The sequence below is a fragment of the Amphiura filiformis genome, chromosome 5 (genome assembly GCF_039555335.1).
Source record: "Amphiura filiformis chromosome 5, Afil_fr2py, whole genome shotgun sequence".
NCBI classification, from domain to species: Eukaryota; Metazoa; Echinodermata; class Ophiuroidea; order Amphilepidida; family Amphiuridae; genus Amphiura; species Amphiura filiformis.
This window is the reverse complement of record NC_092632.1, coordinates 37,139,964-37,167,896: the sequence shown is the minus strand read 5'-3', so window position 1 is coordinate 37,167,896 and position 27,933 is coordinate 37,139,964. Positions and strand designations below refer to the sequence as shown.

General features: G+C 35.0%; 2 protein-coding genes across 2 annotated transcripts in view; one reads left to right on the top strand and one right to left on the bottom strand.

Annotated features, from left to right (window-relative positions):
- LOC140153073 (tRNA (adenine(58)-N(1))-methyltransferase non-catalytic subunit TRM6-like) overlaps positions 1-12,637 on the top strand; it is an 80,488-nt gene extending 67,851 nt beyond the window's left edge. The window contains exon 11 of the mRNA XM_072175686.1: positions 8,448-12,637. Within this exon, the coding sequence (XP_072031787.1) occupies positions 8,448-8,555 (108 nt within the window). The 3' untranslated portion in view covers positions 8,556-12,637. The remainder of the gene's footprint in view (positions 1-8,447) is intronic.
- Positions 12,638-14,127: 1,490 nt separating this feature from the next.
- LOC140152170 (monocarboxylate transporter 13-like) lies at positions 14,128-27,624 on the bottom strand. Its single transcript, XM_072174469.1, has 5 exons — positions 27,476-27,624; positions 26,087-26,305; positions 24,900-25,049; positions 21,056-21,889; positions 14,128-15,449 (listed from the first exon to the last, which is right to left on the bottom strand). The coding sequence occupies exons 2-5, from the start codon at positions 26,286-26,288 to the stop codon at positions 15,301-15,303; spliced, it is 1,335 nt and encodes a 444-aa protein (XP_072030570.1). The 5' UTR covers positions 26,289-26,305; positions 27,476-27,624; the 3' UTR covers positions 14,128-15,300.
- Between the last annotated feature and the right edge of the window lie 309 nt (positions 27,625-27,933).

The window sequence follows — 27,933 nt, the reverse complement described above, 5'->3', positions numbered from 1 at the left end:
GGATACAAAATAAAGTTCAAGATTTTCCAACAAAAGGAACTTTTCTGAAGTTAAAGCAATAATGTATGATTTGCATAAAGAATAGATTCCTATTTAAATGTTTGTTTTCACTGATCACATTATCCCCTTTTAATTTGGAGCCAAACAAATGAGGTATAACGAAGAAAATTGCGATTTCATTCCAGCGTCTACAATGCGTGTACTACGCTCACCAATCGTAACATGTAATACTGCACAGAGCATCACGCTCGACGTGTGTAAACATAAGCTGACATCCACGGGAGATGTTAGCAAGCATTCGATCTGTGAACTCTGAATAAAACTGGGTCGACCTGGTTTTAATATAAAAAGTTAAATTTTACTGTTATTAAAGCACTTCAAGCTTAGTCTTTTATGTAGTATTTTAGTACACCACTGGGCATTATGCAAAAAGTAGAAATCCGCGCAAAATTGAGGGCATCGCTGTGAAGGAAATCGCACATTATGCCTTTAAATTTGGTATATTATTATTATTATTATTATTATTTATTCTTTCTTGATTGAGGGTTACACTGCTTCAGTGACAAGCACTGCTTTTCAAACAGGCCCTCATTGCATACATGTTATAGCAACAAAATATATTAAGATACACAATATTTACAAAATATCATACATTTGTATTTACAATGTATTTACAATATATTATAAATAAATGGTATCATCAACTACAAGATAATTATAAATACCATGATTCAAAATACAGAAATACAATAATCATATTTATATTCAAAAATCAAGCAAGCAAATGAACAAAATGTAGATAAAGACAGGCCTAAATTTCTTTAATTTTTGACTGAAATTGGCCTAAAGTCATATTTTCCATCTGAGCTCTTACTGTCGGTGGCAAAGAATTCCATGCATAGGCTGCCGGATGCCCTGACGTGAAAAGTTTAAATTTTGGTACAATCAATGTATTAGAAGTATGATTTTAGTTATATGATTATGGTTATCATGAACAAAATTAAATTGAGAAGATAAGTATGGCGGATATTCATTCTTTAAACATTTTGAAAACAGTCATATAGTAGTAGTATATAAAGTATAGGAACTCAATCTACAATTAAAATAATGCAAATTATCCTAACTAAATTTTCACCATTGGATCAGCTCAGTATTGGCTAAATGATGTCAATATGCCACTATGAAACCACTGCAAAAACAAATGAACTTTGCATTTCCTTATTCATGTACTCACTTTAAGGTGGTATTGGATGCATTTTCTAGAAATTAGGAAATGCTTTGAGCATGTTTTAAACAGATTAATTGGGGAAAGTACACTGATCAATACGCCTTTTGTTTGGAGCAGATCGGACATACGGTTTTCAAAATACATCAATTTATATGTTCTTTGTATCCTATTGTTTTTGTCAATAATCAATATAGTTAATGAGCTAAAAAGACTGGAAAGGCTCATTAATATGTAATTTTTGCCAATATTTTGCTAAAAATCAATGCATAAATGTTCAGGGTACTTTGGTCAAAATGTTTCTAATATGTTCTAATGTATTATATAGTGAAGCCGCCCTCTAATTTGCATATTTGCATAATTAATGAGCTAATTTGCATAAATGCTAATTAATTATGCAAATATGCAAATTAGGGGGCGGCTTCACTCAGGGATGCAAATTGTGTGGGAGCGGGGAGCACCGCTCCTAGGAAATGACAGTTAAAATTGAGGAAATAATGCCTTGAGAAGAAAAAAAAAAGAAAGAGGGGAAAAAAGAGGGAGGGAGAAGAAAAAGAAAAGAGGAGAGGAAGAGGGAAAAGGAAAAAGAGGAAAGAAAAAGAAGAGGAGATGGAGTGAGGTAGAAGATGACGTAGGAGGAAACAGATCTCAGCAAAAGACAACAAGTTAATAGGTGGGGTTGTGAGGCAGTGAAGCTACTGAATGGAAGAGAGGAAATCTCAAGACAATGGTTATCCAAAATTTTGAGGAATTCACATGATTGTTCAAAAAATAAGAGCCTTAAAAGAGGAATGTCTTGGTGTCATAACATGGAAATAGTTAAAATGCATATTTGAGGAAATTTACAACTTATCACCATTCACCAGAAGAGATATTCAATGTAATTTTAACAAGAAAAAAGAAATCGGGAAGGCAGGTGGAAACATGGCACATATCTGAGGAAATTTATACAGAGGCAGCAATGAGGATTTTATGGGGGAAAGGTCATAAAGGAATTCAATACTAATGCCAGTGAGGAGAGCCTGCCGACCTGGAATATCTTGAGAAAATTTAAAAAGAATCATAAGCATTGAACAAATTGTAAAGGATATTTTGAGGAAATGGACCAACATTATTAGAGGTAAACATAACAAAGGCAGCCATGGCATTGCATGGTAACAGAAATTGAGATACAACACTCTAAGAAATAAAGGCTCTAAAAAGGTTCTAAAGTTGTCCTCTCAGGAGAACCCTTAGAGTTCCTCTAAAGAACCAAAAAAATGGTTCCAAAACCGAAAAATGGCCACAATAATGTGATATCTAGAACCTTTATTTCTTAGAGTGAAGGGTCAGCGAGTGATTAAGTGGCACCTACTGACCAAAGACCTACTGAGGAAATTAAAAGGAAACAAATGGAGAAGGCCAAATCAATAAAAAATCATTGAACTTGATATTCAAATTCGATGAACTATGATGCAAAAATTGGGGAAATTAAAACTAATGTCCATCAAAGCCTCCTGAGAACTGCAACTAGCTCGTCTGATAACCTTTCCTTGTCAAGAAAGTTTTTTTGGCATTTAATTGCTCTTTCTTCTTCTGAGTGTTCTTTAACAATATCATTTGAAAGGCACGAATATTGAATTATTTGCTTAGCATCTGTATAATTATCACATCTGCATGCAACTTTCTTGACAATGAAAATTAAGTAATCAATTGAGTTAGTTGCAGGACTCAGGAGGCTTTGATGGACAGTATTTTCATACAAATGTTCAGAAGTATCTCTCTGATTCATTTAATCTACAGAAAGCTCACTTTACACATGATTTTGCTCACCGGTTATGAAACTGGCTGAAAAAAAAAAGGATTCCGAGAGGACTACCATGACTTTGTCAACAAGTCTATCAAACTTCAAAGTTTGAAAGGGTGCTTGAGGCAATGGAGCAATGCCCTGCAAGGGGGCCATAGTGCCCCCTGACAAAAAAAATATATAAAAGTGCTCCATCTGACAAAAATGAAGGGGGTGCAAAAGAAAGGGGAAATGAGCCTGTGTCACAACAAAATTCACCCAAACTAGTGTAAAATACCAGATTTTTGCGCGCTATGCGCGCACATTGTTTCAAAAGAGCCTTTTGAGAGCTCAAAGACTATACATGTATAGAGTCTCTCTAAAAATACATGCTATGTTACCATTCTCATCTTTCGAATGCAGAATAAAGCTATGTTCATGTCTGGTATGATTGAGGAAATCTTGAGCCTAAAACCCTTGCTCCTGAGGAAGAAATCACAATTTGCACCCCTGGCTTCACTATATAATACATTAGAACATATTAGAAACACTTTGACCAAGTTTCAAGGCAAAAGTATGCAAAATAAAAGTACCCTGAACATTTATGCATGGATTTTAGCAAAATATTGGCAAAATTATATGTTAATGAGCTTCTCCAGTCATTTTAGCTCATTAACTTTATTGATTATTGATAAAAACAATAAGATATAAAGAAAATATAAATTGACATATTTTGAAAACTGTATGTCCGATCTGTTTCAAACAAAAGGCATATTGTTAAGTGTGCTTTGCTCTACTCAATTAATCTGTTTAAAACATGCTTAGAGCACTTTCATAATGCCTCCATAACCACCTTAAGGATTATAAGTATAGGAGTCACATTGTCATTCAAAATGGACCATTTTGCCAAAACTTGACAATTAAATGTATCAAATCTATTTTCTCAAAGTGGCATAACAGATGGGCAGTACAAGAGCCCCAAGGGACCATTCATTATTTATGACATGGGGAGTGGGAGTTAAAGAGAGAATCCAAAAAAATGTTTGGGTCTTGAGGGGGAAATCTGAAAGAGGGGGAATGTAGTTTTTAATGGAGATAATGGGAAAACATTGTTGAGCAGAATCATATTCTGGCACTTTTACTATGTGACAGAAAACATAAAGCCTCTGAGATTTTATTTTCATCCCCACTATTTTTTACACATTTGGCCAATGGAAGTCAAGAGATCATACTGTCCTAAAAAGCAATTCTTTTTTCTCAATAAAATCACACCTGTAACAATTTAGTAATATGTGCTTGTTTTTATGCCATCAACAAGTAATTTGAAAATGTTTGAACATTTTTACGAATAGGGGTATTTCATGATCCATAGCTTTATCCCCTACTTTTATCCCAAAAAAAGTTGAGATTTTTATAATGTTACATAATGTTACTTTCATGTTTGCAAAATATTTCTTTTAGATTCATTCGCTCAGCAAAAATATTGTCAAATTTGTATTGATATTCTGATAGACCATTTTAAATCAAGAAAGGAAAAGTTTGGAAAACCAGGTGCAGTTAACAGTATTTATTCAGTAGCTAGGGGTTCAAAATAGTGGACAAGAAAATCTTGAATCACAGATGAGCAAAATACAGCTTATTTAGCCAACGTCAACATAGGGGTCATCTGGTAAAATATTTTCCTAACATATTGAACTAACACCTCCATCAGTCAACATTAATAGGTACATTTTCACAGGAAAATTTTCTGGACACATGACCAGTGCATATCAATGTGAGTGTTACAACCTCGAGCCTGATCTCTGACCCCCGGCAGTGACCTTGCTATTCAAGTCTTAGTAATTTTGAATTGGAATAGTATTTTTGACCGCAATTTTGATAGAAATTTGTGCATTGCAAATTTATTAAATATTATGTTATCTTAATTTCTTCACGATATCATCAAAACGTAATTTCAAAAATATCTACTTGCGACAAGTAACTTATTTTGCATCAAAGGAGGAATTCTTCCTATTTAAATACATTGGAAGAACACCCGCTGTGCTCGGGGTCACATTCCATAATGCTAATATGTGCGCCCATGGGTGTCACGTGTCCAGAAAATTTTCCCATGAAAATTTACCTATTAATTCTGACTGTCCATTGGCACTTCACAATATGACAGTAATGGAAAGAAAAGTGCAAATTTTTCAGTGCAAATTTTTTTCTTGTATTTTTTGTGTGTGTTTTTGGATACCTATAAAAATAAGATAACGACCATAAAAAATGACCCTTTTCCCAAGTTTAATTTTGTCGGCAGATGATACATTTTGAAATAGAAGTGACTCCCCCAGTGTGGATTCATTGTTAAGAGAGTTGGCCCCGTTCAGGTCATCACACATTAGTGAAGAATTTGTTTGGAATCAAACATAGAAAGAATCTGTGACAATGTCAAAGCATTCAGTCTAGTGGTTAATATATTCAATACATTGTCTTATGACGTGAAATCATGCAAAACTTTTGTGTGTAGACAAATGTTAGAGTTTAATGTGCCTATATGGGTGCACAACACTAAATCTTTCTGCATTTGGTGTAACCCTTCATTGTCCCAATAAAGAATAGCGTCTATATTTATCGGCATCCCAAGGGAACCAAATATGAGTGACTCTAGGTTGTTTTGATAAAAACGATAGAATATGAGCTCAACATTACAGATCTGTGATAGGCTCTCGGAACAATATCATGGCTGGAACTGGTAAGGAGGCGCTGTTCTCTGGGCAGAGCGGTCATTGGGGCTGTGTTGTGTTTCATGGAATGGTATATTATTTAGTGGGGTGAATTATTTATCAAAAGGGGAATACAAAGTAGTCTAATCTAAACCAAATATTATAGGCTGTCTTGTGCAAAGAGCTTTTTGATCACATGAAGGGGAACACCAATCTCTCCTGCACTGTTTATGGGCAGTGTTAGAAATATGCCTCAAATAGTTACTGGTCATTCAGGCGGTAACTCTGAAAAGTTATATGCCCGGGTGAAAAGTTACTAAAATAATTTTGTGTTTGTTTCCCTGCCATACCTATTATTGACATGACTGGTGCTACAATTGAATAAATCTGATGCAGATGAAAGTTATTACCTGCAGTAGGGTTGCTACTTTTGAAATGGTACTAAAGAGGTTAAGTTGTAGACTGCTGCCCTCAGTCATCAACCGTCTGGATTGACGACTGAGAAAACTATGTGGAAAAAAAGTGACGGATTTTGCAACAGGATTCCTGTGACATAGAGCATGCGCAGTTATGTCCAAATTGACCTTTTGACTGAGTTTGTTGTTTTTAGAAGTTCAGAGCACGATCTTGTCACGTCAGCTGTGCTAGGGCGCACAATCAAAGTCGCATTGAATAGTTTTCAGAAGTCTGTCATGATATTGACTGTAAGATAATCAGTCATCACTACGAAGCATACACAGTATGTGCGAAGTGTAGACGGCTGATTGGAATTAGTCTAGGTGAAGTTGGGGAACAGCCAAAAAGAACAATATATTATAGCTGACCCTCCCTCCCCTGCTTGTATCGAAATGCTATGAAATGATCAATGAAATTTTTGCCAAAGCTCACTAATATTCGCAAGATGCTGTGAACTACCAAATCGCAACAGTTTAAAATAGTTACTAACCTTAAGAGTATAAGAGAAATGTAATTAACATTTTTAACCCTCTACCTCCCGAAAGAAACTCTTTTATAGGACATTGTCAGTCTTTTAGGTTGTTCCCTTACCAGTTAGTGGTTTGCGGACTGGCATTAAGGGCACATTGTAACCTGTAAATATGGGCAAGAACAGTAAATAAAATGACACCTCTATCTTGACAAGAAAGAAACTCATTTGACTTGATTGCAACAGGTATAAGGCTAATGAAAGTTGATTCTGAGTTTCCCGTCACCCGCCCGCATCATCTTTTCAATTTGACCAAAACTTTCATTATTTTCATTAAAAAGTCAATTATCTGAAAATTGAGATGGAAATAATCAAAATTGAAACTCTCAAAATGTCTGACATGGGGTCTGACATCCCCTGCTGATCAATATCAGCAGTGTTTCTTAGTTGTAGGGGTAGAGGATGTAGTAAATAATGGAAACTTAAGGATTACCTCATCATGTTTCTAGTGATTACAAAAATTGCACATTTCTTTTCATTTTAATAAAAACAAATTCAAATCTTTTCTCAATCTGTTGCAAAATGTCTCTAATGATGATCTAAGCATTACCGTATTGGTCCGAGTATAGTCCCACCCGTTTTTTAGGTGAACATTTTCACAATTGGGGGTGGGATTATACTCAATTTCAAAAAAAAAAAATTTTGTTTTTTTTGTTTGGTTTTTTTTAAGTTTTTTTTTGGTTTTGGAGTGTCCCTGGACCTATACCTGAATGCTAGGATCATTCATGGTTGACCTAAAAAAAAATTTCAAGATATTTTGTATTTTAAAGGAGTGTTTCGTGATCCGAGCATCCTCTTTTTATGACATTTTTCAGTACATATCCACGAAAAAAGCCTATTCCCAAAATTTCAGTTGATTCCGATTTTGCGTTTGCGAGTTATGCATGATTATGTGTATTACACTGCTCCATAGACAATGCGTTGTAATTTCGTTCTGGTGCACCAGAACGAAATTCAAATTTCACGATATCTTTGCAAAACGAATTAATCTGCAAGAAATATTTTGTACATAAACATTATGTAGCCAGAGGTTTCCAGTGATATAAAAATCTCAACTTTTTTGAGAAAAGTGGGGGATGAGGCTGTGGATCACGAAATGCCCCTATATGAAAATTGATAATTTGTATTCATAATAAATTTAAATCAATAAATTTTGGATTTATAAAGCGCCTTTCTCCAGATCTTAGAGGACTCAAAGCGCTGTAATTTCGCTGCAATGGTGAATCATCATAATCAGATCGCATCAACTAGGTGAACGCATCAACTATTCATGTCATACTCTATTAATGATTTCAAAATGCATTGAATTTGAATGCATTTTGATATCATTAATAGAGTATGACATGAAAACAAAGTATCAATTTTCATATTAAAAATACAAAATATCTTGAAATTTTTTTTTTTTTTTAGGTCAACCATGAATGATCCTAGCATTCAGGTCTAGGTCCAGGGACACTCCAAAACCGAAAAAAAAAAACTTTAAAAAAAAAAAAAATTTTTTTTTTTTTACTATTTCTGGAATTTTTTCAAAAATGGGGGTGGGACTATACTCGAGCGTGGGACTATACTCGGACGAATACGGTAATACCTGTTTTAAGATGGTCTTCCGTCAACAATATAAGTAATAGCCATATAAATGAAAGTTTTGACAATAATGAAATTTTCCAAAATAATGAAATCATTGAAAAAATGTGACAGATAACATCATTTCATGTCATTAGCGTAAATGCTGTAATCGATGATTTAATGTTTGTGTTTTGTATGCAGGTTTTGCCCAAGAGGACCCATCCTTTGGTGACAATGAGTGGAACTGGTGGATATCTTCTTACTGGTATTACTGTTGAGGCACCTCCAGCGACATCACCCGCTACATAATTAGCATATTCATGAGTACTATGATGCTCTGATTGATTAATGCTCCAGGAGAAAGATAGAAGGCCCGGGTTACATTCATATTCGCTGTCGTAGTGCATGTTACAATATGACCGTTGCGAGGCCAACTGGATCACGCTTTCTTTGTTACGAACCACTGATCGAAATGATCACAACACAAAGCCTATGGCATATTAAAATTCGGAACAGGTGTATGAGCCCAGGCTTGGAGCAGTAACCAATGGTTACTAACGTGCACTACGACAGCGAATTATGATGTGAATGTTATCAATCTCTGGTGTCTGACAGGTGTCAATCATCCAGATAGAGTAGAATATTAACAAAAAAAGTAATTCAATTTGGTCGTGTGGACTGGATGACTTTTTCACGCTGTACAATATCTCACCGCATTCATGGTGCAGCATCAGGGCGTATAGGTAAATCAGGTTATCTGTGGCCAAGATCAAACACTCAGCACGCTTTTAGCTCCATGATAGACTCATGCACGTATAGGCAGGCAAGAAGATTGCATGCATTAGACTGCGTACATGCTTAGTACGGCTAAACAGACGCAACAGGTACATTCTAGCTTGGCCAAGAATTACTTTATTTAGCTATAGTTGATCTTGTGTAGGGTTGTTGATCCATGTTGGTGTATTATTGTCACATGACCAGAGACTTCTTGATCATGCTGCATCATACATGTAAACTTGTTGACATAATTTTGTCTATAAATTTGTTATGCATTATGACAACACAAAAAGTGCCAATCATCAATTTTTGTGATCACTTTAAATGCAGAACATTATAAAAAGTAATGCAGTAATTACAAATACGCCCATTGCTTCAGAACTATTAATCGTATGCACAACATTTTAACATAGAAAGGCAGATTGTTTATGTTATGCAGTTTGATACCCTTTCGCCCAGTTTTGTTCAATATTAACATTTTAAAAAACCCTGAATTAAAAAATTGTAGTAAATTGTATTGATTTGAATTCAGTGCGAAGATAATGGCGGGTTTTGCATACCACAATATTTGCGTTCAATAACCATTGATCGCTGTAAGGGCTCATATTGAAATACCCTACCACGTTTTCACACAGAAAGAAGGCAGGATTCCCCTCGCTAAGCGCGTGCCTCAGGAAAGCTTGGTCATAAAACTGATGGATTATATGCATCAGTGATACACCCTGCCTTTTGAAGTGGTCCATGACGAATGGGAAGATTTACTCTGACTACGGCTCATCGCACAACCCAGGAAAGCGCGCTCCTAATTTAAGTGGCTAATTGCAGTGTTATAATCACACAGGATTTTAACAAAAGAAGGCTAGCACAGGAAAGCTGCAGGATGGCGCACACCTTCCTGTGTAATGGAATTTCAAAAAGAGCCCTAAGTGCAACTTTTAAATTCGGGGTTTTTTCTTTCAAAATACTGCTGTGTTGTTAAAATGTGATACGGTCTGGTCCATAGAAGCCAAAGGAGGCATGTTTGAAAATTGAGTTACTACATATATAATTATTACCTTATAATATAAACATACCATTTTCTGAAACTACCAAAGATCTAGCATAATTGTTTCTAAAGTTTTGTGATGTTTATTTTCCTTATGTACTGTATACGCTGTTATTTAACGAGGGTTTTATTTTTCGTGAATTTCGCGAGTGGACGTGCAGGCGCGAAAATAACAACACGTGAAAATACCGTTTTTATATAAATTACATTACACTTGCATAAACTCCGCGAAATAAACAACCTGCGCAATTTCAAAAAATCACAAAATCGCAAAAAATTCTGTACGCGAAAATAACAGCGTATTTTATTCCATATTTTTGCCTTTATCTCAATTTCAAATTTGCCACCTTTGGCCTCCATGGATCAAATTGGCATATTTGTAATGGCTATGTTACTTTTTGTGAAGACATCACATCATCAAAGGCTGTCAAATGAATGTTACCCCAGTATGCTGTTTGCAGGTGGGTATGGTTAGAAGTGGCTCAACGAGGCCACGAAGTGGCTCGGACACAGCGTGCCCAACAATGCTGCAAAGTGGCCAAGAGGACGCGCAAAGCACGCCCAGCAACGGGTACATGTCACAGCACTGGGGTCCAGGGCTAAGGTATGGTGTGTAACAGTGCAATAACAACAAGAGCTATTCTGTTCTGCATTTCATCAGTAGCTGGTATTTAACGCAATACCATATAGATTTGTCTAAATGGTGCATATAGACTCCCTTGACATAACTTGAATTTTGGGCACAAACTAAAAGAGCTTAAAAGTGCCCTCCCGTAAAAATCCCACCAGGGTATGGACCCTTAATTCTTATTGGGATATACAGAAGAAGGAGCTCTCTATTTGTATGTGAATTTACCATGTGGCATTGGAGCCCATGTGTGCCATTAGGGGAATCTTTACAGTATTGTAAGATTTCTAACAAATTTAGAGGTTTTTTGTATCTCATATTTTGTCACCAATATGCAGGTATTTTAGTTCATCAAAGTATATTGCAATCATGTCAAAGTAAGAATTTTGAGCAAAAATGAGGTGTTCTCGTCTTAAAATCATACGATATTGCTTTAATGTTTCAATAGGACACTCAATGATTACAGAAACTGTAATTAATTATGCAATAGGGTAGAACAGAAGGGACCAATGTTGGAGCAGAGATTTAAGGCTATACATCAAATAATTGCAGTCTTTTAATAGTATAGACTTAAGGTGATACTACACCCCCTGATAAATGTTGTGACTAATTTTGCATTTTTCTCAAAAAATAACTGCGTACTTGTTAAACAAAAGTTATGTATATTATAGGGGCAAGGAATCTAATTACTTCACTGAAATTTCAGTGATTCAAGACAAGTGGTTCATTATATAAACTGAGCTCAAAAAGAAACTTATAATTTTTTACAGCTTGTGAATCACAAGGTCATATCTTAAAATACTGTCAATCAAAATGAACCAAAATTACACACAGGATTACACACAGGATTACCTTAATACTCTACTCAAAACACATGTCAGTAACCAAGCAGTTGTCCAACTGACACAACAGCAAAATGCGCTGTCATGGGACAGCTTCCTGGACTTCCTTCACTTTCACAGCCCAACATTTGGCACCCAGGACAAAAAATCTGTGAGAATGCACACAAGATCCTTGCACAGATGATAAAACGGTGCTGCTTTCTGCTTTTCATACACTTTTTTTTCATGAAATGGGCTGGGCTGTGAATGTGGTCCAGGAAGCTGTCCCATGTCAGTGCATTTTGCTGTTGTGTCAGTTGGATAACTGCTTGGTTACTGACATGTGTTAAGAGTAGAGTATTGAAGTAGATCTGTGTGTAATTTTGGTTCAATTTGATGGACAGGATTTCAAGATATGACCTTGTGACCATTATAAGTTTGTTTTTGAGCTCAGTTTATGTTAAAGGTGAACCTCATTGAAAATAAAGTTATATATCAATGGAAAGCTTATGATGTCAGGAATCAGAAAAGAATATTTTTTATTTGCATAGCGTACCAGGCTAGACATAATCTCCATGCAAAGATTGGATATTGGCACCCCCCCTAAATTACAAAACGAAATCGTTCAAATTGGGCGCTTTCGTTGATGACGTCAGCCCAGGGACACACAGTTACTTCCGGGTTTGATTGTAAACACAATGTCCGTGTATTACTGTGGCATGCATCGGGCCAATGCATGAATTCAGTCATTGTCAACTTACTTTACATGAAAAATATCTTCAATAAAATAAGAATAACATGAAGGAAATATCATGATCAAATTAAGAATGAAGTTCCTGAATAAAGTGTGTGGATTTAAAAATGGGAAAAGTGCTGGCCGGGGTGATTTGGGATAGGCCAAGCCATCCACGATATGCATAGGGAATATTACAGTAAAACACGAAGAGCGAAGATTCGCCGAAGAACCGGAATGAAAACAGATTACAAAAAATAACTGCTAGTGCTACCAGTACAGATCGTCACACCAAGTTGAGATGAACTTATCACAATGAGAAAATGAAGGAATAGAATAAGGTACATGTACAGGATTTTTTAATTATTTCTTAGCTTTACAACCAGTCATGGCGGTCATGTATGATAGGCGAACTCAGTATAGATACATACGGGATGAGCTCAGTGACTGAATGAGTCTCACTACGCCCGAGTGTTCAGTATCCATGACTGTACTGAACTTGCAGACAAAATGACCGATTTGATATTCACATTCTGATATTTCCAACTTATTGCTACTTCATCAGCAAAATTTATTCCTGTAAATGTTCCAAATATAAGGGAACGATTGATCAAATTTGCTGAAACACCACATGAAACACGGAGGACGAAGCCCGAAGCGAGTCGCTGTGTTTGTGCATATCCGTCCCTGCAATTCAGCAGCAATTTACGCATCGTGTTCGGTAATCCATAAAACATGAATGTTTCACTTTTTCAGTACCGTACACTGATTGTACTATCATTAAAGAATCATGACACAAGTGACAATAATTTAATTTTATTCAGATTTCAGAATTCCATCAAATAACGGCATACTAAGCCTAAATTGTATTTATTTTATAATAAAGTATCTGCCCGAGTATCTGTTTCTTTCAATCACGATTGTGTGGAAAGAATGTATTACCGCAATACGCTAAATATGAAAACCTTTTATGGGCTGGATTTGATGAAATCGGCGGTTTTTTATTAATTTTTTAATTACTGCAAGACGATATTTTTTTAATCAGACATTTTAAAATGAATCAAGAATATATCGGGAATGTCACAAACAACTATTTAATTTGTTATTCGATCATGTTTATTCAGTCCATGACATGAGCGGTAGCAGCATTGGCGCATGGGATTGATCCCAGCGCGAAATTCAAACTCAATTACCCAGTTATACCCAGCCAGTTATGACTGATTTTGTCAAAACGTCACGGAAAATTTATGTGTTGACAATAATTCTATTATTTCTAATATATATAGAAGGAACCAGCAATTTGAAGATTCCTCTCATTTCAAGCTTTATTGTGAAAATCAGACTTGCCGGGCAGCTTGCAAAGTACAGGAAGCAAGTCTTGTTTACATGTTTCCGAGTAGGATCATGTGACTCACGAACCCTGAGCTTACGTCCACGAGCATTCCCAAGGTCATAGACGATTGATTTGGGTGCTTTTGGGCGACTTAAAAAAGACCAAAAATTCAATCATTTTTTAATTTTTCAGCTTTATTAGCAATCAAAAAATCGGAAAAATAATTTTTAATATCCTGACATCATAAGCTTTCCATTGATATATAACTTTATTTTCAATGAGGTTCACCTTTAAGAAATGTGGTACATTCTAGGGGTACCTCTTTTCACATCATAAATAACATACCGCCTGTTGAGAGTCACTGAAATTCCAGTGAAGTAACTGGATTCCTTGCCCCTATAATATACAAACCTTTTGTTACCAGTGTGTAATTATTTTTGAGAAAAATGCAAAAATAGTCACATTACTAGTCTGGTACTTATGGATATGAGCAGTCAGGGTAAACAGTACAAACAACACATTACATACAAGTGTACGAGTTCATTTAATTGTTCTTTCCCCTGTATATTGATTATTAAAAATAACGATTAAGCATTATTAATTTGATCTTGTGTGCTAAATGTTTGAATGTTTCCATGTTCCAGTGTATGATGCGTGTATAAGCCTCTTCCTTGTTCGTGTGATTATATTTAGGCTGGTGGGTAAGCATCATTATCGATCTCGCACACTATATGAATGTTTCCAGATTTCTAGAAATGCTGATCAATGTTGACATGCTTGAATTCTACTATGGCACCTTAACAATTTTAAAAAACACATCAAATTTAAAAAACGTGTGTTGAGTTAAAAACACATGTCCAATTGGAAACAAAAACCCTGATCTTTATTTTATTACGTGTAGCTACAGCTTGATGAAAGTACACAACTGGTTCAATGATCGATGTTATACGGTATTTTGTTAATTGGAAAAGAAAATGGTGGATGGAGTTATTTATAAGGGCATTTTTCATTAAAAGTGGAAATCCATAAAGTGAAAGGCTTAATGGTCAATGCACTCTGTGTGTGGTAAAACAAAATTTGCATTTTAGAAAAGAGTTTCCATTGCAAATCGCAAGTTAGTCTGCAAAAAATTGCTTAAAGGAGGATTTAGTGATCCTAGCATCCTCTTTTTATGACATTTTTCAGTAGATATCCACGAAAAAATGCTTAATCCCAAAATGTCAGTTGATTCTGATTTTGCATTTGCGAGTTATGCATGATTATGTGTATTACACTGCTCCATAGGCCACTGTTGTTATTTCGTTCTGGTATACCAGAACGAAATTCAAATTTGGCGATATTTTTGCTAAACGAATTAATCTGCAAGTAATTTTTGGTACATAAACATTATGTAGCCAGACGTATCCAGTGGTATAAAAATCTCAACTTTTTGAGAAAAGTAGGGATGAGGCTGTGGATCACGAAATGCCCTTTTAACATGGTAGATGAGATTCACTTCATTTTTTCATACAAGGAGACTTTGAGTGTAGTACTGTAGCATTTATAGAAACTTTCAACAACGGAAAAGTTCAACTTGGTTCTAACGTAAATTGCCTTATTTCACTCTTTTTGACGCACCTTGTATGAAATGGGTTCATTAAGAGAAGATGATCACGGGGATGATAATAACCATGAAATAAAACTGAACTGAACCTTTATCCATTGACAAACTTATGAATCACATGACAAGATACTTGTCCTTCAGTTCTGGGTTTTTGTGTCGTCTGTGCATCAATTCTATAAATGTTAATGTGGTCAAAAGCAACTCAAATCCACCCATCATCAGGAAGCCATAATGATAATTCCCTGTTTTGTCATATGTCATACCTGTGTACCAAAAATGAGAGAAAATGGGAAATATTAGCCCGTAATATTATTACCAAGCATGAACATAATACTATACGCACAGCAAAAGGATTAAGATTCCAGTTATTTTCACCCAGTGTATATCCTTAAATAAAGATAGATATGTCATTATTAGAACCAGCAGGCAATAGCTGCATCTTTTAGCTCAGATTGAAGACCTCATTCGTTGAAATAGGTTAAGAAATAAAGACATGGTTATCCAAAATCCCAAGGAAGATACAAATTCAAAAGTTGCAAATTGCTCTATTGGATGCCCTATAGATTAGTACATAAAGCGTTCTCGAACAAAAGAACTTGCGCTGTGCTTTCCAGATTGGAACAATAAAATGCAACTTTTGATTTTGTTCCTTCCTTGCGTTTTTCGATCACTGTCTCTTCAAGTGATTTCTATGAGGTCTTAAATCAGAGCTTAAGGGTACAGGTAAAGGTATAATTGGCTGCTTGTTTTAATTTTGACATTATGTGGTGTGATCAAGCAAAATCAGTCTGAAGTCGGACATATTCAATTTTCAGTTTCTTATAGGATTGTAAACAGAATTTGCAAAGCTACATTTTGTAGAAAACCCCATTGAATTTGGACAACCATTTCAAAATATGTGACAGTAAAGGGTAGATGCGGTTTTGTTGGTAGAAGCTGCCAAAACATTGATTTTCATTATCTTAATCAATATATTATTGAAAAATAACACTTTGATGTTTTGCAAAATCTCATTCTACAAATCATATACCGTGAGAAAACTTGCTTGATAAATTGTTGTTAATGAGTTATGTATGTTTTACTTTTGTTGTTTCAGTCCTCTTTACAACTCAAGAACCACAGGACCTATTCCTCTCGCTATGAAATGATCAATGATATCTGCCGTTCATTCAAATCGGGTAAAAGTAGTGGCTTTGATGAAATACAACCCGATATTGTTAAATCGTCACGCACAATCATAGCTTCTCCTCTTTCTCATATAATTAATTTGTCATTAACCACCGGCATTGTCCCAAATCAGTTAAAAATGGCCAAAGTCATTCCTATTTTCAAGAACGATGACCGGCACAAATTTTGCAATTATAGGCCAATATCCGTCCTCTCTGTTTTTTCGAAAATTCTTGAGCGAGTTGTGCACAATAGATTATATGGTTTTATTTCAAGTTTGAATATTTTGCATCAATCTCAATTTGGTTTTCGCCCAAAACATTCTTCTTTTATGGCTATTATGGATGCATACAACAAAATTGTCACTGACTTAGATAACAATCAGCACAGTGTTGGTATCTTCCTGGACCTCTCGAAGGCATTTGACACGCTAAACCATGACATTCTTCTATCCAAACTAACTCATTACGATGTATGCAGCATCGCCTTCGAGTGGTTCAGGAACTACCTCATGAATAGGCCACAATATGTTTCATTTAATAACGTTAAATCATCATTAATTCATTCAACTTGCGGCGTTCCTCAAGGCTCAATTTTAGGTCCTTTACTTTTCATCCTATATTTGAACGATATTGTTTATGCCTCAAAGTTTTTCAAATTTATAATTTTCGCAGATGACACTAATCTCATGGCTTCCCATAAAGACTTTACCTATCTTATCAACACAATAAATCAAGAATTATGCAACATTTCCAACTGGCTTAAGGTGGTTATGGAGGCATTATAAAAGTGCTCTAAGCATGTTTTAAACAGATTAATTGAGTAGAGCAAAGTACACTGATCAATATGCCTTTTGTTTGGAGTCAATCGGACATACGGTTTTCAAAATATATCAATTTATATTTTCTTTGTATCTTATTGTTTTTATCAATAATCAATAAAGTTAATGAGCTAAAATGACTGGAGAAGCTCATTTACATATAATTTTGCCAATATTTTGCTAAAATCCATGCATAAATGTTCAGGGTACTTTTATTTTGCATAATTTTGCCCTGAAACTTGGTCAAAGTGTTTCTAATATGTTCTAATATATTATATAGTGAAGCCCCCCCCCCTAATTTGCATAATTGCATAATTAGCATTTATGCAAATTAGCTCATTAATTATGCAAATATGCTAATTAGAGGGCGGGTTCACTATATAATACATTAGAACATATTAGAAACACTTTGACCAAGTTTCAGGGCAAAAGCATGCAAAATAAAAGTACCCTGAACATTTATGCATTGATTTTTAGCAAAATATTGGCAAAAATTACATATTAACGCGGCTGTGTACTCTAGACATTGTTTCTTTCGCAAAATTGAGTTTTTTTGATATGTTTGTACTTTGTTATGTTTTTTATAAATACAAGGAATGAAAATCCAGATTTGTAAACTCCAACTGCAATATTTTAAGGATTTTATTTCACTATTCCACTCGTGTTTGAAATTGAAAAGGAAAGAAAATCTTTGTTGTACCAGCAGGATACACGCCGCAAGAATAACGCATCGCGTTATGTGTCGCGCAATTTGTTAACGCACAAATACGCTACCTATACGCAACGCTTATCTGCATGCGCGGCGCATCTTATGGAAACACCACGGAAGCACTGATTTCACAAAAACCTTGTGGTCAAATGGCTCCGTTTTTAGCTGATAAAATGTGGGTTTTTTAAGTTCTTTCCCCGATTTAAATATCAAGTTATGAATGGATTTCGCTCAAACTTCTCAAGGGGCTGTGGATTTACCCGATGTTCACGTAATATAAGGTACAAAAACGAAAACTGCCGCATTCTCCTGTTAGATTTGATGAAAGTGCAAAATGTGACCACTTTAAACTTCAACGGCCTTTATTTCAATGTTCATTTTCTCGGTAAAATGACGATTTAGGTACACGATAACTCAATAAATACAGCATCTATAGGTAAGCAAATATGATCATCGTAAAAAGCACGATCGACTCAAGAAACGGTTTTCTCATTTTTTATATTTTGGTCTATTTCCGATTTTAGGCATCATTTTGTGCAAATAGGCGTTTGTGAATTTTAAAAGTTCAATTTGATGCCTTATAAGGTCAATATCTCAAAAAATAAGGCCAATATCAAAAAAAGAAAAAAAACGTTTTTGGAATGGAGCCCCAAGATTGAGCTAAAAACAAAATAAAATATTTTGGAAAGTGTGTTTTTTTGTTATGATGTACCTAACAAATATTGCCAAAAACTCTCTTTTTGTGATTTTCTTCATAATTGTTGTTTTTACCCCAAATCTGTATTTATATTAAGATTTATTGATGTCTTGCCTTCATAAAATGTATACTTTTATATGTCTTGTGCGAATAATTACAAAGTTATTGCACTTTTACTACATGCATGTCTGAGAGTACACAGCTGCCTTAATGAACCTTTGCAGTCCTTTTAGCTCATTAACTATATTGATTATTGACAAAAACAATAGGATACAAAGAAAATATAAACTGGTGTATTATGGAAACCGTATGTCCGATTTGCTCCAAACAAGGCATATTGATCAGTGTACTTTACCCTACTTAATTAATCTGTTTAAAACATGCTCTAATCATTTTCTAATTTCTAGAAAATGCATCCAATACCACCTTAAGGCAAATAAATTATCACTCAACATAAATAAAACAAAATACCTTATTTTTAAAAACAGATTTAGCAATCGAAGATATCACGACTCAGCCATATATGTTGACAATGTATCAATTTCAAAGGTTTCTTCTATTAAATTCCTTGGAATCACACTGGATGAGTCCCTTACTTGGAACCACCACACAACATATAGCTAATATTGTGTCCAAATATTCTGGTATTTTATTTCGGCTCAAACATGTCCTACCTTTAAAAACATTATTTACATTATATATAAGTTTGGTTTTGCCACACATTAATTATTGTAATATTATTTGGGCTGATCAAAATAACTGTAACTTAAACAAAATTCACATTAAGCAAAAGCTAATAATTCGCTTATGTTCAAATTCTCACTTTCTTGCCCACACTCCGCCCCTTTTTGCTTCATTCAATAGTCTCACAGTCTATGATATCCACAAACTGCAGAAAGCAATATTCATGTATAATTTTATAATGATCTTCTACCAGATATTTTTTCAAATTATTTTACTAAAGCTAGTACGATTCATGCATATAATACTAGGTCATCGGAAATGTATAGAGCTCTTCATTTTAAAAATGATTTAGCCCGAAACACTGTTAGACGACAAGGGCCTATACTATGGAAAAATATTAGTTTAAATACCAAAAATTCACTTACTCTGACAAGCTTCAAAAATAAGTACAAATCTGAAATTATTATTACTATTATGTATAATAGGTAATCTTAAACCATAGCCAACATTGTCTGTCTCACGTGTCCTGTCCGGTCTTTGTCTGCACACAATTATGTCCTGCTTCGTCTTTTGATTGTGTTTCGTCCTGAATGTTTAACTTAATATTGTAAAGGGTGGCCAAAAATTGTCGAGCTCTGCTCTGTTTGGTCTCCTACCATATGAATTTGCTTTACTCTGTAATAATTATTTAAAGGTGAAATAAACTGAAACTGAAACTGATGCAATTTTTGCCAGATTCACAAGATGCTGTGAACTTCCAAATGAATTAACAAAAGAAAATACTTCCATTGTTTGGCTATAGGCAGTGGTGAACCACTACAGTATTAGCCTAGAGGTAGAGGGTGGTCGTACACGTTTAGTGTAGTTTGGTGCACTAGGTTATCGGTCAAAAGGTTGTAAGATCAGCTTTCTAATTTCTCCTCTATCCCACTAATTGTGGCCCTAAACGTGCAGACAACACAGTGGGTGCATAGCATGCCGTGGTTCGGAGAGTCACATAAATGGTGGTCCTGTGTACCAGAAGAGCAATATCTGGACATGTAAAAGTTGCAGGCCTTTCCATAAAGAGCAGGGGATCAGCCCGGGCCTGTTGTCTGTCCCACTCAGCATTGAGGTCACCTTGCGCCGCCCTTAGGGGCTTGGCAGCATATCGAACCGTGGCGCGATTGAGAAATCTGAGTATCCAGAAAGCGTGGATAAATGCCGTTTTATTTTATTATTATTATTATTATTATATCTCAAAATCAATGTTTCGGACTTCCGACTGATTTTGCTTGATCACTTCACATATTTGTCTTTCTTTAGGATATACACACATACAGGGGTGAACATAACTGGTACCTTATTTCTTCAACTGTCTGTATATGAATATGGGTTGTAAGGGTTGGTAACTTGTCTGCTACTCAAACATTTCCTTCTGAAGTCATATTAAAGTGTCGCCTGGTGCAATTTTTATTTTTACATTTTTTCTTTTTGTCTTCAGATTGTTAGTAGTCCAGACTCATATAACCTATTGAAGCTGGTCATAAGGCCTAAAAAAGGAGATTTGTATTGCCCTGTTGACAAATTCTAAAATCTGACAAAATAGGGCTATTTTTTTTCCAATTTGTTTTTTCAAATACTAAAACTATGCTATAATATACTACTATACTAATATTTACCATCATATTTTGTGGTGAAATTGCATTTTTTAATATTGTGGCAAAATATTTGAACAAAAAATTACCAACTGACCGACCTGATTGTGAGATTTTTAAAGGGCAATAAAAACTTGTTTTTAGACCTAACTTACCCACTAATGGTCCTCCAAATAAAGCTCCAAATCCCATAGAAAAATGTGCCCAGCCAACAGATGCCATAATGTACTTCCCTTCTTCTGCCAGATTCTTTGCAATAACTACACATAGCGCATAACTACATCCAATCGTCAGCCCAGCCCAGAAAGCTAGTATTGCCATCGTTGCATATTCTTTAGCTAGTGGATCAAAAAGTAGCGCAATCGCACAGATGATATGATCAAGAGCATACAGCATTGAATCACTAAAGATGTGATAATCAAGGAGTGGACCATTGAAACCACGGCCAATAAAGTTACCAAGACCGCCAATTGATGCAAGAAAAGCGGCATCAATTGAATGTATGCCTTGACTGAGGGCGTTTGGCACAAGAAAAACATGCCAGCCAGCAACCTGAAGTCCAGCTAAGAGAAAGATAAATTGGTACAACATGAACCTGGGATTATTGAGAAATATGCCCAAACTTAGATGTTCTCTCATCATTAGAAGAAAGCGTTTAAGAGGCTTCAAATACTTATTAAGTTCATAAACAGGTACATCCTCGCCATCATCACTGCCAAAAAGTAAGGAATACGTCTTTTTATCCTTGCAAGATGTTGGGGGTCGCATAAGTGCACCTGCTACCGTTGTGTGTAAATTAATAACACCAAGAATAATTGTTGCGCCCCGCCAGGAATATTGTTCAATCCAGTATTCGGTGAGAGGGGGTAGCACAGTCATGCCTACTGCAGCGCCAGCAGCGGAGAGCCCATTGGCTAGACCAAACTTGTCAGTGAAGTACATTAGGAGTGGAGCAACAGTAACTACTTGTACCATGCCATATCCAACACCTGTATAGCAAAATGAATGGAAAGCAAATTAATGGTCTATGGGCTATTCCAGTTGAAATCCATCACCAGTTGAAATCCATCACCAGTTGAAATCCATCACCAGTTGAAATCCCCCCATCACATCATGACCTTAATCTCCTACACAGGGGGTGTAGATTTCAAATGAAGTCAAAGACCCTGTTCACATTAGAAAATTTTCTTCTTTCGACGAATGTGTACGCACTTTTCTTCCTTTGACGAAGATTAAAATTGCTTCGTTCAACGAAGCTAAAAAGGTTGTTCCGATGAAGGAATACTTCGTTCGATGAAGCTAATTTTGTAATGTGTACGCTCGCTTCGTTCGACGAAGGAAAGTGATCATGTGACAAGTGACCTTCGCCGGCTTTGATAATAGCTGGGTGTTAACAATGGTTAATAGCTTCGTTCGAGCTTCGTTAATTTTCATCAAATGTGCACAGTGCAATGTCTTCGTTCAGTCTTCGTTCAGCATAATGTGTATGCATGCTTAATTAGTTAATTAAGATTAACTTATCTTCGTCGAATGAAGACATTTTCTAATGTGAACAGGGTCAAAGTCACACACTTTGTGGGAGACTAGGTCATGTCTTCCATCATTATTATTGTACGGTTAATGTTTGAGTGATTTTGGAACAGGGATTCTCAATGGGTGGCCCGCTGGTCAGATTTGGCCATAGACTCTAGAAAGTCTAGAGTCTATGGATTTGGCCTACAGATCATTTATAGTGCTTGGCCCTAGAGCAGTTCTGAAATATACAGCAAACATATACAAGGTATATATTGGGATTTCAGTTCAGTTCAGTTCTCTCCATATGGAGAGATTTTATTTCTCAGTATATATAGGCCTTCGGCCTTACAATACAATAAAGTACAGTACAATATATTTACCCATCACCAGGGGGCAAAAGAGTTTGCCTGATTTTATGAGCATTAAAAATAAATTTTGATAATGAAATTATAGTGGGTTTTAAAGACAGATCCTTTACATTTCTTCAAGACACAAATAATCGTTCAATTGCAGGCTCTTGTCGAAAAACGAGGGAGGTTCACTATTTGCCTTCCATGAGTGACAAACCAGAATGACAGATTTCACCAGCGTGTCCAGGAAGGGGCTAAGCCTCCCTCACAGCCCTAGCTGAAATTTGATACACTTTTGATACACCACTTTTGATACGTATGAAAAATGTATGAAATAAAAAGTATTTGAATTGGAACCCTCATTTCATACACTTTTATGTATCAAAACTGTATCAAATTAACATTGCATACACATTTTATACATATCAAAAGTGTATCAAATGCGAAGATAATGTATCAAAAAAGTATCAAATGAAATGTATCCTTTCATTTCATACAAATTTGATACATAATTATATCAAAAGTGTATCAAATATGTAACTGTATCAAATCAGGGTTCCAATTTAAACTGTATCAAATTAGTGTTGAAAATTTTATTCTTTCATTTCATACACATTTCATACATAATTTATATCAAAAGTGTATCGAATATGTAACTGTATCAAATCAGGGTTCCAATTAAACTGTATCAAATTAGTGTTGAAATTTTTATCCTTTCATTTCATACACATTTCATACATAATTATATCAAAAGTGTATGAAATATGTAACTGTATCAAATCAGCATTCCAATTTAAACTGTATCAAATTAGCGTTCAAATTTTATCCTTTCATTTCATACACATTTCATACATAATTATATCAAAAGTGTATGAAATATGTAACTGTATCAAATCAGGGTTCCAATTTAAACTGTATCAAATTAGCGTTGAAATTTTTATCCTTTCATTTCATACACATTTCATACATAATTATATCAAAAGTGTATGAAATATGTAACTGTATCAAATAAGCGTTCCAATTTAAACTATCAAATTAGCGTTCAAATTTTATCCTTTCAGCGTTCTAATTCTAATGCTAGCCAGCGGGACTGCCCTATTTTTGATACATGCCATTTGATACACTTTTGATACAGTTTTTTGTACACTTTTGATAGTTTTTGATACACTTTTGATAGTTTTTGATACACTTTTGATAGTTTTTGATACACTTTTGATACAGTTTTTTATACACTTTTGATACAGTTTTTATACACTTTTGATACAGTTTTTTATACACTTTTGAAACAGTTTTTCAAATTTCAAAATTGATCCAATCAAGCTCAAATTCAACAATTATACATATCAAAAGTGTATCAAATGCGAAGATAATGTATCAAAAAAGTATCAAATGAAATGTATCCTTTCATTTCATACAAATTTGATACAATTATATCAAAAGTGTATCGAATATGTAACTGTATCAAATCAGGGTTCCAATTTAAACTGTATCAAATTAGCGTTGAAATTTTTATCCTTTCATTTCATACACATTTCATACATAATTATATCAAAAGTGTATGAAATATGTAACTGTATCAAATAAGCGTTCCAATTTAAACTATCAAATTAGCGTTCAAATTTTATCCTTTCATTTCGTACACATTTCATACATAATTATATCAAAAGTGTATCAAATATGTCACTGTATCAAATCAGCGTTCTAATTCTAATGCTGGCCAGCGGGACTGCCCTATTTTTGATACATGCCATTTGATACACTTTTGATACAGTTTTTATACACTTTTGATAGTTTTTGATACACTTTTCATAGTTTTTTGATACACTTTTGATAGTTTTTTGATACACTTTTGATACAGTTTTTTATACACTTTTGATACAGTTTTTATACACTTTTGTGAAGTGAATTTCAGGGGGGCAATATTGCCGCAAAAAGTGGAAATTTTCAAAATTTTGGGTTTTTACTATAGGGGGCAACAGGGGGCAAGAGTTCTGACTGGGGTATTTCCCCCCCCCCCCATGCACCCCGTGGTGCTGTCACTGCGCAGTAGTTTTTATGTACCAACAGTGGCAGTAAATGACTAAAAGTACTGGCCCAATAACCAATACCACATAGGCCTATATAGTAGACATACCTGCTAATCCTAGAAAGAATGCCAGTTGGTACCAATTTGTTGATATAGAAGATAGACATAAGGCAGTTGAAGCCAGTACACCACCAACCATGATCCATATCCTGGCTCCATTTGGACCATGCATGTCAGCCAAAACACCAAAGAATGGACCTGTTGATATGGATCAATCAGGAACAAAGAAAGTGTGATATAGCCAGCCCTATGAAAATTAATTTCCGTGCCAGGGCCTAGATTTCGTCTTGGTTTGCAAGAATCAAAACCCATCATACTTGGGCACTTTGGTTGTGAGGGTGACGATATCCAGTGTCATCATTCTTGTAATTTTAACCTGTTGTATGGGTAAATTTTATATTGTATATTTTATGTATGTGCATTTTCCTTTTTTAGTAATGTAAAGCGCAATGGGGCATCTGCGATGCAAATTGCGCTGTAGAAACATTGGTTTATTATTATTATTATTATTAATACCATTTAGTAAGAAATGTATAGGTGAACAAGCTTTAGGCTGTTGCAGGCCCATCACTTTGGAACTCACTTCCACAGCATGTAAGAAATGCCAGCTCAACAGTTTAAAAAAAACTTCTGAAAACTCATTTGTTTTAATCTGATTTTGTATTTTTGCTTTGTATTATATTTCATGTGGTATTGTTTGTTGTATTTTGTATGGCGCCTTGATCAAACTGGATATTGCGCCTTATAAGAAATTAATGTATGTATGTAGCCTATGTATGTAGGGGTGTGTGCGTGCATTTTCACCTACGAACGAGGACACCCACTTGACATTTCACTTATAAACTACAGACACACACAAAAACGAGGACGTCCTCATTTTTTTAACGCTTTCAGAGGGCGCTATACAGCTCAAAATTGCATGGGGGTAGGTCCCCCAATGCCGGTAATATGTCGAGGTCCTCGGTTAGTCGATTAATTGTCATGTTTTCACACAAAAGTCCACGATTGGAATGTGAAAATTCAAATGTATAAGGTCCTCGGTTTTACTGTGAAAAGTTAGGTGTCCTCGTTTGGCGGTGGATACGAGTAGGTGTGTATGTATGTATGTATGTAAGAGAGAATTTTCTCCCCAGATTTGGACCCACTGTTTCTTTCCAGTCAAATTATCAGACTCCCCCCTGCATTTATTTTCCCATGCCCCCTAAAATAAATTCAGCTGCCAACACTCAACTCACTTGTGAAGTAGACGGTCGCAATAAACAAGACAGAAGCGCCCCCTGCCTCCGCAGCTGTAGCATCTAAATCCTCGATGTAGTAATCCAATAAGACACCAAAGCATTTATACGTCCCTACCAACATAAAAAGGGCAGTGAAGCGGGCTAATACTACCACCCAACCCCAGTAAGACTCCCATGGTGGTGGCTTCTCTGTTGGCATGGTAATTGATGATATACCTGGAAAGTAATAAAAGTATAAATAAAAATAGAATTATATGCTAGGCATGCTTGTTCCTCTTTTTGTCGTTTGTGTATTAGCATCATCATCATCTGTCATCAACATCATCGTCATCATCATCATTACCTGATTACTAGCCACACCACCACACCAACAAAATATATCAGATTAATAAATTTGCTACAAGTCCTCAGAGAAAATTAATATACAAATATTAAAATTATGTTTTATTACAACATATCTAATTACAATTAGAAACACAACTGCTAAATTTTAAGCCGAAATGAAAAAAAAAAAAATAGACTATTAAAGTCTATTTTGAAAATAAATATTGTTATAAGGCCGAGTAAAAAAAATACATGTTTCTCGTACGTGCCCTCCTCCAATTTTACCCTCCCCCCAGGGCTCATAATTATTGCACAGCCCCTAACAAAAGTTGTAGCTTCGGAAATGCTCAAAAATGGCATTTTGGCAGATTTAATTAAAAATTCATAATTAAAAAAGTTAAAGGGCTATTTCAATTTTTCTTTTTGATTTTGAAAGCATTAGTCAAGTTACATAAAGTAATGCAAACAAATGGGCTCAAATTTGATAGCAAAGGTGGTTTCTAGAAAAGGGGTAAATTTATTTTGTTGCAAAAGCCCTTACATCCACAAAAGGCGCAATATAAAAGAAATAATAAAATAAATAGGAAGGCTTGATAATTGTACCAAACCTATTCTTCTAGTTTCTATTCATCAACACTTTATCAAAACCCAAATTCAATCAAATTGAATAAGTAATACTTGCACAATTAAAACAAGCCGTTTTTCTCAAAAAAGTCAAAAAGTGGATGTATGGGCTTTTGCTACAAAGCTCTTCAAATACATACAAAATGATTGCACTTTGATATTTTTGAAAGTGTCTAAAATCTAAACTAAAGTACTCCTCTTATGTCATACAAGTATCATCAGATAAATGCAGAGTAATAGATCTACATCTAAAAGGCCTCTTAGATGAGTGCAAAGTCATCTTAGAACATACTAATAATATTCCATGTAGGCGATAACAGAATTTAAATTTCATCATAATATAAAAATACCCTGAATCTTATATGTTACCAAGATATGTCATCTAAAAGGTACAGTTACTGTTAACAAATATTATAAAAAGTTTTACAAATTACATACCTGTATGATAGTGAAACAACTGTAAGATTTAGTTGGTTGTACTCTTCATCAATAGCTAGAGGAAACAGCACATCTGATGGATTTATTCATAAAATGTTATACAAGCTCAACATTTTCCATAATCCATGATAATTGAAGTGTCCAACTTGCCAAGGTCCAGACCAGTGTAAAAGAATATAGGATAGGATAGGCTAGGAAGCTTTCTTTCACCTCAGAGGCCCAGATCAACAAAGTTGTTCATCCTTGGGCCCCATGGGGCCCCATGGACATAACGCAACATGCAAAATATATTAAAAAACAAAGAACAAATAAATTATGATTTACATCACCATAAAATTGATAGATTTAAATAAATGTTAACAATATACACTTATAGCATTATTTTTTTGAAAATATGTACATTGTTAAGTCATAGATTTTTTGAATAGTTTCATCTAAATATTGTTGTTCCAGGTGAT

Excerpts from the sequence above, each read along its gene's own strand:
- LOC140152170 (XM_072174469.1), bottom strand. The coding sequence starts at position 26,288 with ATGCCAACAGAGAAGCCACCACCATGGGAGTCTTACTGGGGTTGGGTG. Across the intron at positions 21,890-24,899 it reads ATTCTTTCTAGGATTAGCAG|GTGTTGGATATGGCATGGTA; the intron begins GTATGTCTACTA and ends TTTGCTATACAG. Across the intron at positions 15,450-21,055 it reads ATTTGGAGGACCATTAGTGG|GTATGACATATGACAAAACA; the intron begins GTAAGTTAGGTC and ends TTTGGTACACAG.